Below are 19,839 nucleotides of genomic sequence, written 5' to 3' on the forward strand. Positions count from 1 at the left end.
AAAGAAGTGCTGCTTTTGAACGATTCCATCTACTGCAACCACAGATTTGATTGATCACTGATTTGCCATAAAGGTTCTTTTATACGATTAAAATCCTCAAAACAACTGATGTTCGGTACATTATTACATGTACAACCCAACGGAGTACTATAATATATATAATAACACCATAAGAAAACAGGAGAGTCCTTACATTCTTCACTACAATGAATTGGATTCAAGATTTACTTTCTGTAAAATACCAGCGAATTAAAAGTCGGTAATTGCTCGACTCACAGCAGCGGAGAGGTGTTGGAAAAGTCACCCATCTTGCAGATGGATCTGCTATGGTTGGAACTAGAACCTTACACGAGAGAAACCAGTACTGATCCAGCTCTCTAGTTGGCCCATGACTTGGTTCAGGAAGGACCCTCTGCCTGTTGCTAAAGGCTGAGACTACAATAACCAACTATAAATCCATTGGATGAATGAAAGAGGAAGAAGGGCAGCCGATTTTCCCCTTTCTCAAACAGGACATTATGTTGATATTATCCAGAGATATTGGAAGATACGTGACCTCTGATTGACCTTTTTACTTGTTAACAAGGACCTTGTTGGTGCCCAAGAAAAGACACTAACTAGAGATCCACGCAGAGGAAAGATAAGACTGATGCTGCTCTCCGCCTGGTTCTCTCACTCACCTTCCACTTCTCAACCAGGACTTTCTTGATATTGGAACAGCTTGAGACGACGGTAGCAACTCCAGCAGCTGTTACAAGCGGACAGTAAACCATATGGCAGGTCTCAAGCCTAGTACATCCCCTGACAAGGTGGCGTAAACCAACATCTGTTATTTGCCGACAATGGGATAACACAATGTCTTTTAGCAGACGGCACCCATCACCTAACTCAGCCAATGCCATGTCCCCTATATTCTGCAGAAAATAAGGCAAAGTGTCTTACACACAACAGAAGTGTATAAAGGCGCAATAAGAAAACAAATGCTGATATATCTAATTTCCTGGCACAGGCAGTCATGAGAAATTTTTGTAGCATGCGCTCAGAATGCGAAGGTTTAGTTTCACACAAAAATGTCGGTTTCTACATCTTGGTATTTACATTAGACAAAGTAAAGCCAAAAAAGAATGCTGATCTGCACGTGCCTTCAGGTGGCCTATGTGTCTTTACATGTGAAGTTTGTCTGAGAGAAGAAAATGGAAGAATTTTGGGGAATGGTAGTCAGACCAATATGAGAATCCCAAAGTGTATTGGGTACAAAAATCACCTTGCTAGATGGATTTCATAACAATGGAATCTTCCGCAGGCTATTGGCCTTCATCTTCTCAGCCAATGTATCTGCTACTAGGGTATCCACGCATGCTAGTAAAGAAACTCCCAGCATGCAGAGGAAAAAATATAATGTTCATGTGCTACCTAGGCTTTTTAAGTCATTCTGCTTGAGATAACAATTTCTAGAATCACAAGCTTTCTGCAATTAACAACCTCGATATGCAAAGAATGACAGATACCAACAAATAATATACAGAGCCATCAAGTGGACACAATGTCATTGTGAGAAGCTCATGTATGACTCTAAATCCAGCTCTATTTTGACTTGTTTCGATGGTGAACAAGCTGAACACAAGCAAGGTTTTGGAGCACAAGATAAACAAGTCAAACATCAGCTATGTCTCATGTAGCTAAAAATATACAATAAACAAATGAACAAATATTCTACATTATCTTTAAATTGTAAGTAGAGTTTATTCCCGCACCTATCTATTAACTATTAACAAATTTTGTATGAAGAAGTGTCTATATCAGCTGATAGATCTCATATTCTTATATTATTTTTACATTTTGTAAGTAAAAGTTATTCCCATACCTATTTATTAGCTATAAACAAATTTTGTATGAAGGTGTGTCTAGATCAGCAGCTGTTAGATCTAATATAATGGCTATAATGGCTTCAATGCTTAATAACAAACACTACTGCCATTAGATATTAATTTATGGCTCAAATGAATTAAACTTATTTAAACCACCACTGCTATGAGCCCCACCCTCTAGGTTTTAAATCCCGTGGGTGGGGGTGTCCCAGATGTTTCATGGACGGGGTCGTCCCAATAGGTACCCTTCGTCTCTCCCCCCCTTCTTCTTTCCTTTATTCCTTTTTTTTTTCTTTTGCTGCTTTCTTTCCTTTCTTCCTTCTTACTTTTCTTTCTTTTTTTCTTCTTCCTTTCATTCTTTCTTTCTTTTTCTTTCTTCCCTTTCTTTTTCTTCTCCCTTCCTTTCTTTACTTTTTGTTCTTCTTTCTTTCCTTTCTTCCTTCTTTCCTTCTTTTTCTTCTCTTTTAGTTGCTTTCTTTCTTTCCTTTTTTTTCTTCTTTCCTTCCTTTCGTTTTTCCTTTTCTTCCTCTTTCATTCATCTCTTTCTTTCCTCCTCCTTCCCCCACCTGGATGGGTTTCAGAGTTCCACCCTTGACCCAATCCCATTTTTTCACAGGAATAGGGCGGAATGGCTGAGACCCCCCCCCCCCCCCAATCCATCAAGACTTAAAATAGCTCCAAATCTAAAATTGGAACATCACCCTCTCATTTCTCCTTTTACCCTCTCCACACCTAATTACTGAACACCTATACCGCCTTTTTTTCATCTTACCCTCTCTTCTCCCAAACTCCATTACAGGGTTCCTTAATTCTCACTTCTCTTCTCCTTTTCCCCAATGATGGTTATAGTGATGGACTCGAGATTGATGATAACGACTTGGATTGAAACCAGAACATCTCTTGATCTGACTTATATCTCCTTGCACATCTAGATCTGCTTTCAATGACAACAGATTACAGGTGGTTCCTATGGCCCAACTCCGATAAGCCACTTCCCCTACGCTTAGCCCCTAATATCCTGCTCAGCTGAACATGAGCTAGCTCGATAACAGATCAGGGAAGCTTGAGCTTGCAGTTTCTAGCTTGTGATGAGCTCAAGCAAAACTCAAGCTAGCTACATGGAATTAGGATCCAAGGTCAAGCTGGCTTGGGTTGCTTACGTTTATCTCAGTTACAACCCTGGTATTGCTTTAGACAGTTCATAGTCATACAAGCTCCCACAGTTTTAAAGAAAATGCAGAAACAGCTCAAGCAATCTCACAAATGGACAAAGTTGTGTTTATATTTAAGTGGATGGAAACTACATAGAGGGACATAACTGAGAGTTGGAAATATGTGAACTCGCATAGGAAATGATATGTTAAGGTAATTGTGATACAATATAAGGTGGTAAAAAGATATAACTGGATGGTTGAGATCTCACTTGTGATTAGGAGTGGTATGATAACCATGATGTAATAAGCCAGGGAAGATATTGGGTGGATGGCCATGTTTTCAAATATTCTTATTAGGCTGCACAATTCTGTTTCTCTTATATTTGTGCTTATTGGGCAAGGAAATCAGGTTCCATGAAAGCGCAGAGCGATAATTAAATAAGATGCATCTCTGTGGTGAAGGTGTGGTGCAAGGGAGCATATGTTATGATTATATGTATGTACATACATTGGAGTTGTATGAGGGGTGCGGTGGTGGCTGAATCTGGTTGTGTGCGCACGTGCACTCTTGCACGCAGGCATGTGCACAAGTGCATGCACACAAAAGTGAGCGAGAGAGAGAGAGAGAGAGAGAGAGAGAGAGAGACCTGAAGAACACTGACGTCCAAGTAGATGAGATCAGGGCAGCCCCTAGCAATAGCTGTCAGTCCAATGTCGGTAATTAAATGGCATCCACTAACATTCAAATGTCGGAGGGAACAACCTCGAGCAATTGCTACAAGTGCTTGATCACCAAGCCTGACAATTAAGACGAAGGTAAAATTGAAATGAAACTGAAGAATGAGTCGAACAATACTAAACAATACATTTCCATGCTAAAGACTAAAGACCTTAGGAGTAGAGAGAATTGTAATGATAGTTCAAACAAAAATTTAAAATAGGGCCAGGTAAATTAATAAGAGCCACATGCACGAACATCATAGGGATAAATAGAGAAAATTCGTTCATTGACGAGCCACTATGACAAGCATTAAGCATATGGAGAGACAAGCATTAAGCATCCCTTTCTACCATCCTCTGTATAACAATCCATTGATTCATTAGAGGACATTCAAACATAGTTGATTATAGACTTTTATCTGATGATATAAACCTTGACTTGGACATGTCCAGGCTCAATAGTAGGTTTTCGCCATCCATCATCTTCATAAGTCATTAAAAGTGATGCTTATTGGATCCACTTATGACATTACTCCAATAAGCTGCTAAAATGGTTAGCATGTCAGGATGAAAGCAGCAACTTTTCTTTTTACCCCCAAAAATAATCAACGTTTTTCAGTGTGAATGCTAGTAAATTTATTACATGTTGGTATTTTAAATACAAATTGTATGAGCAACGGAGGCTCAAATGTAGCGTAGTAATCAACAATGAAACAAAAACTATGACATTTATCTAGATCAATGTTAAGAGTTATATTCAGATTATTAACTAAATGTTCAAAAAGGTAGCAAATTAGAAGAGAATAAACTATACACAACTGAAAGAACAATGCATGGACAAGCCTTTATACAGTTAAGCATTTATGCATAATAGTTGTACTAATGACTCTCAGAACAATCTTGGAGCACAGATATATAACATAATTGAAAATAGGAGAATGGGGAAGAAACCAGGACTAGGAATTTAAACAACTAGGAATTTAAACACCTTTGAAGGATAGGTATGAAGACACCACTTTAAAGAAGCAAAAAGAAGAAGATCATAGGGATATTGTCACCTATCGCAGAACCGAAGGCTTAAGTCCGTAAGAAATCTACAATTCTCACCCACAGAAATAATGCCCTCATCTCCAATCTGCCAATAGAAGAAATAAAGATTATATAGCTAAAGTTATATATCTGATTTTCAAAAGCACCCATTGCTGCTAAAACTAATATATTAGCCCCATGAAGGATATTCTGAATATAAATATAAAGCGCTGTCTTAACGCTCGAGAAGGATTAAAAAAATTATTACTTCAGTTCACTTCAGAATAGAGTAATGACACAAGGAATTTTTTCACTTGCTAGATAAACTACCTGAAACAGAACTTCAAGATAAGACCAGTTAAATGCAACTTCAAGATGGACCCACGATTGTCTTCAAAGATTATAGTTACTGGAGTGTCTCAATTATCAATCCACCAAAGATCTACAAGACTTTGTTGTGTTCATATTTCTTATAAGTTAGCCGTCCTACATGAGTTTCTATGAAGCATTCAATTACTTGTTTCACAAGCAATATCATTCTCCACTATAAAAAGCTAAACTATTTTGGGGTAGATATACCAAGACAGATTGCAAATTATGCGTATACAACAAACACCCCATATTTACTTCACATTTAATCATGCACAAGAAGCCTGTCAAGGATGAAAGGGAAACTCCTAGAAATTTAGTAGTGAAGCAGAGATTATCTATGAAATTAGAAGAGTCTACAAATGAGATAACAAAGTGACAATAATACATACATACATACATACATACACACACACACATAGACACACACACATATATATACCTATACATATATATTTATATATCTCTATATATCTATATCTATGCATATACATACATACATACACACATATATATATCTCTATATATCTATATCTATGCACATACATACATACATACATACATATATATGTATGTATGTATGTATGTATGTGCATATACATATACATATATATGTATGTATGTATGTATGTATATGCATAGATATAGATATATAGAGATATATATATGTGTGTATGTATTAATGTATGTATGTATGTATATGTATGTATATGCATATGTATGTATATATGTGTGTGTGTGTGTATAAATATATATAGTCATGGATTGTTAGTATGATTTTGATCCAATATAAAGTTAAGTATCACTACCAGTACCTGTACTGGTATTTTATTTTTATTATGTGAACTGGCATGTTACTGTGTCATATCAACACACAATATGCGCCCTGGTGCCGGCAAAACAACAACAACAAAAAGTTTAGTTGACTATTTATTTTGTTTTACTAATAAAATAAAATTAAGCTCTGGAGATTTGAATTCATGAATTTTAAATTGCATTATTATTGACAACCAAGCTAAATTGATAATCTTGATGGTTATATTAATCTAAAATATACATCAGGAGTTATCCTCCAACATATAAAATAATTTAATTCATTCTACAACAACTATTTTATTTCAAAGCTAACCATCCGCTAAATCTGAAAACAGAAGAATTATAAGCGACAAAAGGGAGAAAGGTTTTTAACAGAAATGGTAAGTTTTACCTCATAACAACGTCGGATATGAAGTTTCCTTAGGTTCCTGCAACCTTTAGCTACATTGCATATCGCTTCATCATTTATGCTTGAACAATCTACCAAATGAAGAGCTTGCAAATGCGAGCAGCTTCTGCCAACTTCAAGAAGAGCACTATTACCAATCCTTGGGCAATATAACAAAGCTAGCTCCAATAGGCCTCTGTTTCCCACATTGTCGGACAGTGGTTTATATTGAGAGTTAAGTTATAAAAGAGTGAGAGAGATAGAGAGAGAGGAAATATATTTATAAATGATGAATGAAGAAAGTAAAACAAATTAGCATATCATCATACACATGCATCCCAGTGTAACTACCAATTTGTTTAGACATGCAAACATTTATAACTGAAGGAATTCAGAAGGTGATAAGAGCCTATTTTCTGCAGTTCCTGATATCGTGTCAAGTTGAGACGTGATACCTCCAACTTAAGGTTTTCTATTAACTTATTATTTGATTTAATAACAACTCAAATACATTTAGGTTAAAAATATTTAAAAATGATAATCTACTCAATGATTTTAAAGTTGATTTAAAGGTTGTATCCTCTTTTGCATAATGAGCATGATAATTAATGAAGCAAATCTGATGACATCTAGCAACATTCTACTATAGAAGTCAACTGTAAGAGCACAGAGTTCCATGGCTTGTTTTCTAGGAAAGATGGGAATCAATCTGTCATTATATAAATATATCTGTTTCATAAGTATTTTAGATTTCTGCAAAATACCAGTTTCTTTAAGATCAGATGGATTAGAGACTCCATGCACTTAGAGAATAGCCTTCAAGAGACATCTTTTCATAGTCTTGATTTGATTAGAGATAAGCAAAAAGGGTAATTCAAAAGATGTGGAGATATATGGCATATTACTAATCAATATAAAATATTAGGCAGAAAAAAATAGTCATCAGTATAGAAAATAAACTATAGAAAAGAAGACATACGGGCATGACCGTCCAATATGTTCTACTCCAGATGTTCCAATATTGTGGCAGCCATTAATCTCCAAATGTGTCAGTTTGGTACAGCCACGGGCAACATCTTCTAGACTCTTATCACTTAGGAAATAACAATCACTAAGAGTAAGATCTCTAAGATTCTTGCACCCATTTCCAATAGCAGAAAGGCTCCTACAGGATGCAAAATAAATATGAGCATGTAAATTGTTCAACTATTGAGCCATTAGAATGAAAAGGGAAAAAAAGGACAAAGAGAAGCAACCAACAATTGATCAATAAAATGCATCAAAGCAAACAAAATAATTTGTAAACTTGCAATCGATTATCAAACATTCATGTGCATTTGCAGGGAATTCATAAATATGTAGTTGGACATTCCTAGGCCTCCTATATAAACTCCACAAAGCATATTCAACCAGTCTAACAACCACTGTAAAGTTCCCTGTGCAGTCCAAGAAGCCGACTCACAGCAACAAACAGAAAAATAAAAGTTCACAGAAACTCAAAGCTTCCAACATTTAATATAAGGGATAAAATGAGAAGACATGGTATAATACTTGTCCGTAAATCGCTGGAAGCTGTACAGAGCCAACAATTCTAATGAAGAACAGAATGAGCCCACGGCTAGCAAAGCTTCATCAACTACATTTATGCACTGCAGCTTCAAAGCCTTCAAAGATCGGCAACCTTTAGCTATAGAAATTATTCCTTGATTTCTTATGTTTTCTGAGTCCAATGATAGGGTTTCCAGAAAAGTGCAGTTAGATGCAACAGCTTCCAAAGATTTATCAGTAATCCAAGCACATGCTGCAATGCCGAGAGATTTTAATGAACGCCCACAACCTTCAGCTAATCCAACCAAACCTGTGTCAGTCAAGCCTTCACAAAAACGTAAATTCAAATCTTCAAGTTGCTTGCAATTCTGGCCAACAGCAATAAGTCCTTGATCTCCAACATAACAACCCTGTACAGAAAGGGGAATAACTGAAGCATTTCTGTGCCAGAGACTTTCAAAGCAAGCATTAAGGTACCCAATTTCTACAGAGTAACAAAGCAAATCAAAAGGCCGAATAGTTTACAATATCATACAAGTTATCTATTTTCCACATCACAAAGGCAGCATAATCTACAATATGTACATATGCAGTACCCTGACAACACCATATTTCCTATATGCAATTAAAATATGCGGTTACACTACACGGGCTGAAAAGGCAGTGGACTTGGCACTATTCAGCCATATGTGTGGCTCAAGTAGCATTGTGCAGCTGCATATGTGATAGGCTTAGCATTATGCAGCCAAATATGTGCCCCACTCTTTTGGGCTTAAGCGGATGAAGCATGTTCAAACTGATGGTCAGGTTGAATGTGTGTTTCAATTATGTCATAATTATAACCATTAGTATCAAGTACCAAATAATAAGAACTAATTGTTGGTTGTTACTTTCATTAATATTAATATTAATATTTACTACCAAGAAAATTTATTATCACTATTGTTTTTTTATTGTACTCAATATATCTTATTTATTTTTATATAGTTAAAAATACTAAACACATATGCATCAGCATACGCAGCTCACATACAGCATGCATTATGAAGACCCTTGACCGTGCAAATACCGCAGCCACTTTTAAAACACTGCACGTGACTAGTACCTAAAATATACAATGCCAATGCCACGAGATACTCTAAAAAGATGGCTGTGTAGTACCTAAATAACAGTATGATTGCATTGGCTACAAGACCAAAACGTTTTTTTATTCATGTATCTTCACAAGCAACAGAGGAAGGAAACTTGAGTCAAAAACTTCATAAAACAAAATGATGAAAGAACTACTAGATAATCTTCATAGCACATCCTATAGATTACTATTATTTTCAAAAAGAATTCCTGTTATTTGATATTTTGATAGCCTCATCTATTCATTACTACCTCCCAGAGATTATGTTTCAACAGCTAATGAACCAAAAATACCAAATAGAAAAATCACTTTTGTCCTCATTTTTCAGGAAAGTAAACAGTAGAAGTCTACAATACTATCGTGAACTTCTTCAGCATTCACCCGCTAGCCATTACGTACTCCAATTTTTGAACAAGATCAATCTGCCTGCCACCATGCTTCATATCGTTATATAGATTGATGTTGCATTCACTTCACATAAGATAACCTTTTTCCTGTCAGTAGGTGCGGCCAAGCAATCGCTTATGAAAACAGACACACAGATCAGCCTGACAAACTATAGAATGCAACTCTTGCTATTTTATTTGGTGTGAAGTGTGAACAAGTCCCTATCAAAGTCAAAGTGCATGATCAACTTCTACAAAATGTCTATCCTTTGATGCAGTTAGTCCCTAAATTTCCCTCCAACAATTATTCCAATTTAAGGATATCGTCATTTGATGATGTGGTGAAGGGAAAAATAATGAGAGAAGTCTTCAATATGGTCATCCTAGTTATAGACAATTTGAAGATTCATGATTCTCTTTTCTTAATTTCCTTCTTTTACCTTCTCTCAATTAACAAGTCTCTCTGTTAAAGCAGTAAAATCCATCTAATGCATTAAATTAAACATATATGTGTACAGATATAGTATAGCTGATTCAACATCCAAAGATCAATTCACCATGTCAACAAAATGACAAGTAATCTTCATACCAAATTACAAACAAGAATCACAATCACATGTTCACATAAACATATATCATCTATTTATGTATGTACATAACAGCAAAAATGGTGACGTGAAGAGCGAGAGTAATTCATGCAGATTTTCTAGCAAGATGATGTTGGACAAGAAGCATCTATATTCTAAATTTTCCTTTTATAAACTTCAAGCTTAGATATATTTCAAAATTTCTCCTAGAAAATATATAACTTCACAATTTTGATAAAAAAAGAAATGGCCCAGTCTTAAAAGATTAGATTAAACAGTGAACTTTGTGCATCAGCAGCCTTTCTTTTGAGAAATATGGTGAGAAAGCCTTTGCTTCAACATTAAGATCAAAACATAGAATCAAAACTATAATATCTAATGATGACTAATAGCGATCAGTTATATATGAAAAAACAGAAGACATACCTGCAGGTCCAAGGATTTTAAAATTTTGCAGTTCTGAGCAACGGTTGTCAGACCCAAAGATGTTACTCTAGAACACCAGATTAAGCTAACCTTCTCAAGTCCCTTGCAACCCCTGGCAACAGCAGCCAGACCAGCATCAGATAGACTGAATCGATCTAGTTCAGTGTCTTCAGACTCACTGCTTTCAGCCACATGACGAAATTCCATTGGTGGGCTAGTGTGTCTCCTTCTCTGCATAATGAATTCTGACACTGTAAGTTAGCAATTAGCTAATGGGCACAATGTCAGCAATAAAGTTCAAAAGAAAATAACCTTAGAAGGTGAGATTAAATAATAAAAAAGAAAATACACTAGTGTGCATTAGTTCATAATGATTTAATAAATAAATCAGACATCCTTTGACAAATGCTACCAGGGCAGGAAAAAACTATATTCACCCGGTCTATAAAAATATGTAGCAGAAAGATGGGATCTATTTTCTTCTCTTAGATTTCCTTCTACGCAAGGAATCTTTTTTCTTTTTTGCAAATAGGTAACATGTAGGATGTCCTGCAAGGAAATGAGATTCAGCACATAGACGTGATGCTTGCAAGGTGGTAGCGATATGCATGCCGAACTTGATGAGTCCCACAATGAGCATGAGATGTAATGCACGATCAGTTGTCAGTATAAGAAGTGGAAGACACTACAGCAACTGCAGGAAAAATCCTAGAAAAATATAAAATAAGAAAGATTTTAACAAATTCAATAATACATGTTGAGTTGACGAGATCTAAAAGAATAGAAAAATATGGAGGCGTTCGAACTAATAATTCAGAATGTGATGTGCTAGAATTTGTCTAAGAAGACACTGCTATTGTTTCTCCTAACTAAATAAATAATCTATAATGCATGTTAGGAACCCATTCGGCATTTTGACTGCTAGAGATAATGGTGATAGGACACCCATCAAATAGCTTTTATCACAACCTTAATTGTTATCCCTAAATTGTTATCCCTAAATCCATAAATAGGAATTCTTGATGAATAAGGATCAATAAAGATGACAACAAATAGTTGGAAAGGGCTGGATGGTTATAGTTACAGTTATGGTTATGTAAAGTTTCAACACCATCTATAAGTATGTGTTATTATGCATCCTAACTTCTCAAATATAACGAGGCACCTTAGTTCTCATAGTATGCCATTAATTTTTCAAATCAAAGAGCCGATCCAAAGTAGTTTTCTCACAACAAAAGAAAAGGAACAAAATCCAAAAATATAATAGGACCACATCTGTCATGTACACCAGTATCTTTATAGGATGCAAGTAGAAATGTTTCTATCAGAATTTTTTCTTTAACTTAGGCAGTAGTTGTTCCATGAAACAAACTGCTGCTCATCTCAGGAAGAGCTCCAAAAAGGATCCAGGAAGTTCATGAGGTGTTCACTTATTAACAAAAAAGCCGAGACTGAGAATGGTCCAGCCTCTATGTTCAGCTCAATTAATCTCGTAATATAGATTCCAAAAAATGTAGAAATTATTTTCTCTATTGTTGATAAACAAAAAAGTCTAGTTCTCATACTAATGTATCAAATATCATCATATTTTACAGAAAAAAGAGTGTCTCGGTTGTCAGATTGCAACTGATGGTGACAAGCACCTCAAAGTGTGTGTGGAAGCCTTGGCAGATCATAGACTCTTGCTAAAGCCCTTAAGTGAGTTTTTCATTACAGAGCAAGTTCAGCTTGAAACCAAATCAGCAGAACTTGAACTCGGCTCAACTATCATATAAGCTGTTATGTCTGGTTTGCACAACCTCCTCTCATTTACATCTTTCCCAAAATATTATTTCAACGTAAGTGAACCCTAGGCAAAGCCAGACAACTGTTCCCTTCCAAAACTAGCAATTTTACCTTCTCAAGCTAGCATTTTAATTTACAACAAGATTCTAGATGCACTCCTTAGACCAAGGTTTCAAGTAATAATGTGTTCTGGTTCATGCCAGCAGGCATGTACTGGACTGTAACAATACCAACACCTTTCCCTTCACTAGGTTGTTACATTAACTATTAAGTTTTTTCTCTCATTTCCCTTTTTTTGTGTGGGTGTGTGTTTTTTATTTTTTTTGAACGGGGAAAGGGGGGATGGCATCACAAGCTCTTAAATCCATGAGAGCAGAATACGAGGAACAAATATACTCAGATGCTCTAACACACAAAAAATTCTAACTCTCAATAACGCATTACACTGATGCGTTAGCAAGGAAACAATTCCTTGTAAAATGGTGGTGTGCCCACCATCCCGAGTTTTGGAATGGGGCGCCATCCTGAGTACCAGGATGTGATGGGATGGGACATCCACCATGGCATGGCACATCACCGTCCACAGAAATCGGGATGGACCCATCCCATGGGTTTTAAGTCTTTGTCCTTTAGTGTATTCAAGCTTGAAAAGTCTAACGTTGACTATTAAATCATCAAGCGTACAATATACCTTCAGAACATTAGAAGACTAGCTGCACAAATGAAACTAGTTCCAATGCTAGGGTTGGTGTTGGGGAGGGGAAACATGAACTCAATGCAAGTCCAAACCATTTCTTTTCTAGCTGAAGATGCATATTCTAGACACACTGCAAATAGAATTTCAAAACAAATGTCACATCTCAATTTTAGCAATTCTGGTTCAACTCATGGTGCATTACCTTATTGGAAACCATTATTTCTTTTAAGAAGGTCAGCAAACAAACCATATCAGTGTGTACTTTTTTTAACACTGAGGTGGCATTCATGCAACTCCATTTCCTTATAATGTCATGACCAGGTTCATACTCTTTCATAACACCTTATTAAGAAAGAAGAACAGTATCTATATGAAGAGATCCACCTAAGTCCTTGTGCAATAGCTTTTTGCAAGTACCTCCAAATATTTTTCCTAAAACACCAACTTTTCAAAATGTATGATTTGTGCCTTCCACACCTCTCATTACATAGATTACCACATTGCCAATTAACCATGTTATACTCTGCAATGAAGTTGATATTTTAAGATAATAACCTTTTTGTATTCAACAACATTTCTTCAAAGTCCGTTCTTCAGTTTAGTCTACCTCAAAAATAGCACTGAACTTGCCTGAAGTCCTTGATACCTCTGCCATCAACATATACTCCTTCTGAGGATTTAAAAATCGATATATCTCCCTGTATCGGTCCGTCAATACATAAATACTTTTGTGAGGAGGTGATGCAAGTTAGAAGTTGACAACTTCAGGGCCAAATCAAATAAATCAAAAATAAATAAATAAATAAATACTACATCAAGTAGTACAAGATTAGTTCGGGATAGTATGGGTAGGTATGGAGTCAGTTCTACCAGGGAATCATCCAAAGTGGTGCTACATGTCGCACATGGCCGATACATACATACCAAGTGGTGTAGGAACTCCACAAGCAATACCTCAATCCTCATTCTTCCTCGAGATTCTAATTCTGCTATTGGGAAAAGGCAAATTCATAGTTTTAAAACAAATTTATAGGTCTAGTGTAAATGATAAAAATCCTCCACAAAAAGGAATTTTCTTTTTGAAAACATCAAAATGAAACTAATTTAAGATTAATTTGCTAAATAAGAGCATAATTTTGAAAGCAGATGAAGGATTGTAGGACAAAACCTAGTGGTATGGGAACTTGGTTCTAGAAGAAAGGTCAATTCAAAAAGTCCATCAATGAAGAGGTTCTGGATTCCTAAGAAATGACCAATAATAAGCTCCACCAATTGGTCAGCATACCCAGATGATACAATTGTTATCATGCAAGGAGAGGCACATTCAAGCTTAAGCCACTGTGAGACACTAATGAGCATGCAACATGATCAGATTTGGTCTCAAGCTGCTTAAAGATCTCAATGATCAACTCTTCCAGGAGCTCGGTGTCAATGTGATTACAACCCTTCATTGCTAGCAGGATCTAAAAGTGGTCAAAAGATTTAGAATCAAACAAACCCCAATGACCCTAGATGGCAGTGGAAGGGAGCTTTCATAGCGGAAAGGGACCATAATAAAAGTTTGAAAAGAGTGAGGTACGAGAAGGGAAGGGGGGTGCAATTACATTAGAAGTGAAAATTTATTGAGTATTACCCATTCAGATCCATTTTTGTATCCGAACCTATCCACAAATGGATTAAAATTATAGTATCCGACTAATATATGATATGAATTTACCAATATCTTATTTTTATTTGATATTCAATTTCTTTTGCAATTCTATTTAGTTTCATATAGGTCCATATATTCCAAAGCAAAATAAGTGACAACATCTATCTACCTTTAGTTTAACCTTCTTTTTGTACAATGACATCTTTGATTTGGTAGGTAGCATCTCAAACAGATTCATTATGATTCACTAGAAAAGTTTGATGATCAATTATATCTTTTGGTTGGTATTTTTACTATCACTTGTATGTTCTAGAAAATTAAAAAAAAAGGGGAGGTTTACATGCTTAGAATGAGTTTAAAAAAATAAAAAGTGGCATAAAATTTAATTTAACTATCTGATATATATCAGCTTTAGTATCTGTACATGTCAATATTCAATTCATATCCTGATCTTCTTAAAAAAAATATGCATACAAATTTTAGCATTCAATTAATATTCATATTCATAGTAATCAAAAAAAATGGACACAAATATGGATACACCGATACCCATTTCATACCCAATCCATTTTCAGCCCTTATTTACATCCACAATGACAAGTGAACAAATAGCACCCCTATCTTTTGTCCATATTTTACTTTACAAACAAACTCATCATTGAAATCCTCTACTTTCCTAGCTATTTCTTTCTATAACTAAAACCTTGACTGATATCTCCCATATGTTACACCAATTCCTTCTACAAGGAATTTCCTTAAATTAAGGAGTAATAATGCATAGCTGAGTTTGTCATAGCATAGCATAAGAGGGTTGGTGTCATCAAAGGAATTGGTGTGATTCATGGGCATGGTGGCATAAAGCACCAGTCCTGTCACATGCAGCTTACCTGCAATGCAGGGAAAATTATTGGTGATGGGGCAGGGTGTTGGAGCCTTTTGATTCATACTATCTGCGCCTAAGCAGAATTCATGCGCATGCCCAAGTCATTCTTACACTTTGTAATCTCATGCTTTATCAATTTTTTACTTCAAAAGATAATTAATGTCTTATTCTAGGTCTGAAACTATCCACAACTACCACGCATGTGTAAAAGGCATTTTTCAAAAAAAGTGCATATCATTATCAAACATCACAAAATTAGATAGGTAGGATTCTTCAACAAAATGATAACACTTCGACATGCACTTCGGGTGCACAACTATCTACATACAAGTTTACATTCTATTTCAGTCAACTCATCCAAGGATTTCTAAGGTGTGCAGCAACAAGAAAAGATGAAGACAAAATATGATGCAATGTTCAGCCATGAAGCTCTCATGATGTTGCAATGTAGATTGGTAGTGCATGAGATACATTGCATTCAACAATAAGATAGTGAGTGCATTTGATTCACGTCAAAATCAATATATAATGCACATTAAAGCATGTGATCAGGATGATAGTTTTCAGCAACAAGAAATGAGCCTGATCAGTTGTTTGTGTTTAATGGGAACTAGATGTCCTAAAGCATTCTACTATGTAAGGAACCCATATTTAGCATAATTATACAGAACAACATTGCACTAATGAAGGGATTACTATTAGCAAATTACTATGTATACACTCCCACTCAATCAAGAGAACTAGTCAAACTCAAACACCTATTATTATGGTACTAAAGCACAATATAAAACTAAACTCATGAGAGACATTTTATTTCCTTTATTTTATAAATTTCCACACCTTTATCTGTGATTCCTTTTCTATATCAGGGCCCATTGATTGAGGCCATGTCCACAAGTAACTAATCTGCTACCACCAAGTGACTTGAATGCGCTTGATAGGCCTACATAGCCTCCACACTCCATGGCCTCCATACAATCTTCTCAGCCTGCCAAGCTAGGAAGCCCATGCTAACAACCATCTCTTGTAAATCTGTCTTGCTCATAATTCTTTTTCTCAATGGCTCTACCCTTCTGGGAAAGAATCCCATGGATACTTCCAACCCTTACTTTCTGCATCATTTAGAAAATCCAAGATCATGTTGGTCACAAGGCCTCCTAACAATCAATTATTATGTGAGTTGATTTCATGCTACAAGTATGATGTTTAATTCTCAAAGCAATGGGGATTTTAATGAAGGTTCAATCCCTAAACTGTCATCTTCATCATCACACAATTATGCCATATGGACCCATTCTAATCATATGGTTCTCTCATGGATGCCGAACTCCATTAACAACATACCTTGTTGACTTCCCACTTGCTGAAAAGGGGACACCCCTGAGTAAAACATTCATGCACATTTCATTGTACATCTTCCTATACAAATATTTGATCAGCTATGGTGAAACATAATTATGCCAGACAACTCGCTTAGTAATCAATGATCCATATTCTGCCAACCAATCAGCAGGTTGATTAGTTTTGTTATATATACGGGATGCTTTATAATCGCTATGAACCATGCTAGAACCTCGTAGAATCACCCAGCCAACCATGGGTTCAATTATAATACTAGAGGCTTTCAAACGGGGTCAGAAGTATGTCATAAGGATGGAATCCCTGACCCAACCTGCCAACCTGGCTAGAACCTAGCACAAAGTTAGCAGGTTTAGATGGATCGTAATCATGTTTGTCATAAACAGATTTACCCAGCCAACTGTTTATTGAATGGGTCATGTTCAGGTTTAGCTACTTGACAGGCCTGGAACCAAATTGACCTGTTTAATCAGTTCAACATGATCATGACTTGAGACTGGTAACTGACCTAAGTACCAACCCATTTTTTGTTTATACAGGTGCAATCATATCTTAAAGTTCCAATTGTGGAATATTACACACAGCAACATGCTAAATAAATATGTGAAATTAGTGAAAACTAACAGTAAATCATTAATCAGATAACTGTGTAGTGTCAAGTGAACCAAGTGGGACCTGGCTTGACAAAGTTAAGTCGGTTTAACAAGTTATCCATGTTGTCACCTGTTTACTGAACAGGTTGTATTTGTCGATCACAATACATGTTTATCACCACTAACACTTCATTTTACATCCCATGTTTTAAAAGCCTAATATTGACTAATAAGATCACCTACCATACAATATATTACTAAAATGGCTAGCTTTGAAAATGAAACCAATTTCTACCTGCAAAAAACATCAATAATGAATATTTATCCACTCTAATAGCATGATGTAACAACCCAGGACCTTATCCAAGAAGGCTACTAAAAGTTATTATTTAGATCCTTGGCCCTACTTAAGTACCCAATATCTCCACAACGCACAACAAATGAGGGATCAATTATGCCTGCACAGGTTTCTGCAATGCACAACAAATGTGGGACTAAACACGCCCTCACAGGTTCTCACGCACCCCTTCCATATAAGATTTGGTGTCCTTAACAAGAAAAAGTCCAATCAAAAACAAATATACCATGACCGGTTCATGATCAACCTGAAAAGAGCATATACTGCAATGTCCCCGAGCCACACATAGGTTTTAGCTGAGTTCTCTCTGATACTATGTGTAATGACTAGTAACATCATCTAATAAGACTAGCCAAAAGTTATTATTTGAGATCTTTGACCTACTTAAATATTAAAGATTCTCTAATGCACATCCAATGTCAGACTAAATGCATGTCCGCACAGATCCTCAAATATGAACAGGGCAAGTTCAAAGCATTTTTTCTGGCTAGAGAAAAATATCCTATATACACCAGAATTAACATTTTATTTATTGTGCCATATATTTATTTTACCAATCACAAGTTACTTCATTGGCAATGCACACTAATTTCTTAAGAAGGACAAATAACACATTCTATCAGCAGCTTCCTTTTTCTTCCCACACAAATTAAGAATTTTTGTAATGAATATTCCTTATTATCCTAAAAAAGGACTAGCTTGTGCAACTATCATCCATGTATTTTTTTCTCAACCACCATTTTTCCGGAATGTATGCTCATGCCTTTGACAGCTTACTCATCTTATAGATCTTGGTGTAACTGAAGAATCTTTTTTTTCTTTGATGGAGACCCACCACACTATGTGCACCATCCAAAACTTGAGACTTGATCTTCTGGTAGCTATTTGCCAAGTAGAGCACTGTGACAATCAGTCAAGCCCCTATTCACACATAAGTGAAAAGTTAGACCACATGAATGTTGATTTTTCAAGACCATACTCCTCTAATAAGTTTATATTATCACCCTGATCTACAAATAGGACCAAACTTATCCAACGTCCTTGAGACCTCCGCCATCAATATATACTCGTACTCAAGATTGGCAAAGATTGGCAAAGAAGTAATTCCAATAATTTAACCTTTTTCCCATTCAACGATTTCCCACCCCAATTCTACAATAATTCTAGGTTCGCTCTCGATTACAAATCATAACAGTACCTAAAAATTCCTTGAAATATCAGGTACCCTTAAAAATCTTTCCACAAAGAAAGCGTTTTTCTCATGGGAAACATAAAAAGGAGGCTAATTTGCATATTAATTTGTCCGAAAGAGCCCAATCATGTAATCAAACAGAGGATCAAAGGAAGAACCCTAGAGGGAGGCGATCGCGGCGGGCTAAGAGAGGCCACCGGAAGGCGCTCGTCGACGAAGAGGTTCTGGAGCCCCTTGAACCGCTCGACGACATTCTCCACCAGCCGATCCGCGGGCCCGGACGCCCCGATCTTTATAGTGCGGCGGTTGGCGCGCTCGAGCTTCCTCCACCGCCGGCACACCAGGGACACCGCATCGCAGTCCGATTTGGCCTCGAGTCGCTGGAAGACGTCCATGATCAGCTCGTCGGGGAGCCTGGAGTTGATCAGATCGCTACCCCTCATGGCTGTGGAGTGATTTGGAGATCGAAATCGCGGTGGTAAGGAAGGAATAATGGGGGAAGGCGGAGAGCCCTAGCGAGCGGTGGGAGGAAGCCTTGTGAGCGGAAGCCGCCCGAGATGGAATTGTGGAGAATGGGAAGGGAAAGAACGGACAAGGTGGGTGCTTTATAAGGAGCTTTTATATTTATATTATATATCTCGGCGTTCGTATACGAACTAGAGTAGAAACTACCACCATTTACCTGCCTTTCTTTTTTTCCCATTTATACTTAATTGAAAATATTTATCTTTTTTTGGCAAAAAAATCTTAATTTTTTCAATAAAAAAAAAATTCAGCTGAGTTATGCTCCGTTTACTCTAAAATATATATATATAAGCTCAAAAATCGATTATCAAGCCAAGATCGATAAGATTTTGCCGGGTTGGGCTCCAACAAAATTTTGCCTAAAAGTCAATAC

At 36.4% G+C, this 19,839-nt stretch overlaps 1 protein-coding gene across 4 annotated transcripts; it reads right to left on the reverse strand.

The window, feature by feature from the left end:
* Positions 1-61: 61 nt before the first annotated feature.
* Positions 62-19,538, reverse strand: LOC103723004 (F-box/RNI-like superfamily protein). Of its 4 annotated transcripts, none has more exons than XM_008813783.5 (8): positions 19,139-19,538; positions 10,424-10,654; positions 7,896-8,302; positions 7,324-7,509; positions 6,348-6,540; positions 4,801-4,877; positions 3,670-3,820; positions 62-914 (listed from the first exon to the last, which is right to left on the reverse strand). In XM_008813783.5, exons 1-8 carry the CDS (start codon positions 19,382-19,384, stop codon positions 618-620), a joined length of 1,788 nt encoding a protein of 595 aa, XP_008812005.1. In that variant the 5' UTR covers positions 19,385-19,538; the 3' UTR covers positions 62-617. The 4 variants fall into 4 exon arrangements, with proteins under 4 accessions (XP_008812005.1, XP_008812004.1, XP_008812006.1 ...); XM_008813782.5 differs by having other exon boundaries at positions 19,100-19,538; XM_008813784.6 differs by lacking the exon at positions 19,139-19,538 and adding an exon at positions 16,280-19,089.
* Between the last annotated feature and the right edge of the window lie 301 nt (positions 19,539-19,839).

Source organism: Phoenix dactylifera, chromosome 8, assembly GCF_051530095.1.
Source record: "Phoenix dactylifera cultivar Ajwa chromosome 8, Ajwa_hap1_PhDact_Kaust_v1.1, whole genome shotgun sequence".
In the NCBI taxonomy this organism is placed as follows: Eukaryota; Viridiplantae; Streptophyta; class Magnoliopsida; order Arecales; family Arecaceae; genus Phoenix; species Phoenix dactylifera.

What these genes read in the sequence shown, in the direction of transcription:
- LOC103723004 (XM_008813782.5), bottom strand. Translation starts at nt 19,384, where the DNA reads ATGAGGGGTAGCGATCTGATCAACTCCAGGCTCCCCGACGAGCTGATC. An exon ending in CATATTGGACGGTCATGCCC is followed by an intron (nt 6,541 to 7,323) that starts GTATGTCTTCTT and finishes TGTGGGAAACAG; the next exon opens with AGGCCTATTGGAGCTAGCTT. An exon ending in TGGACGTCAGTGTTCTTCAG is followed by an intron (nt 915 to 3,669) that starts GTCTCTCTCTCT and finishes TATTTTCTGCAG; the next exon opens with AATATAGGGGACATGGCATT.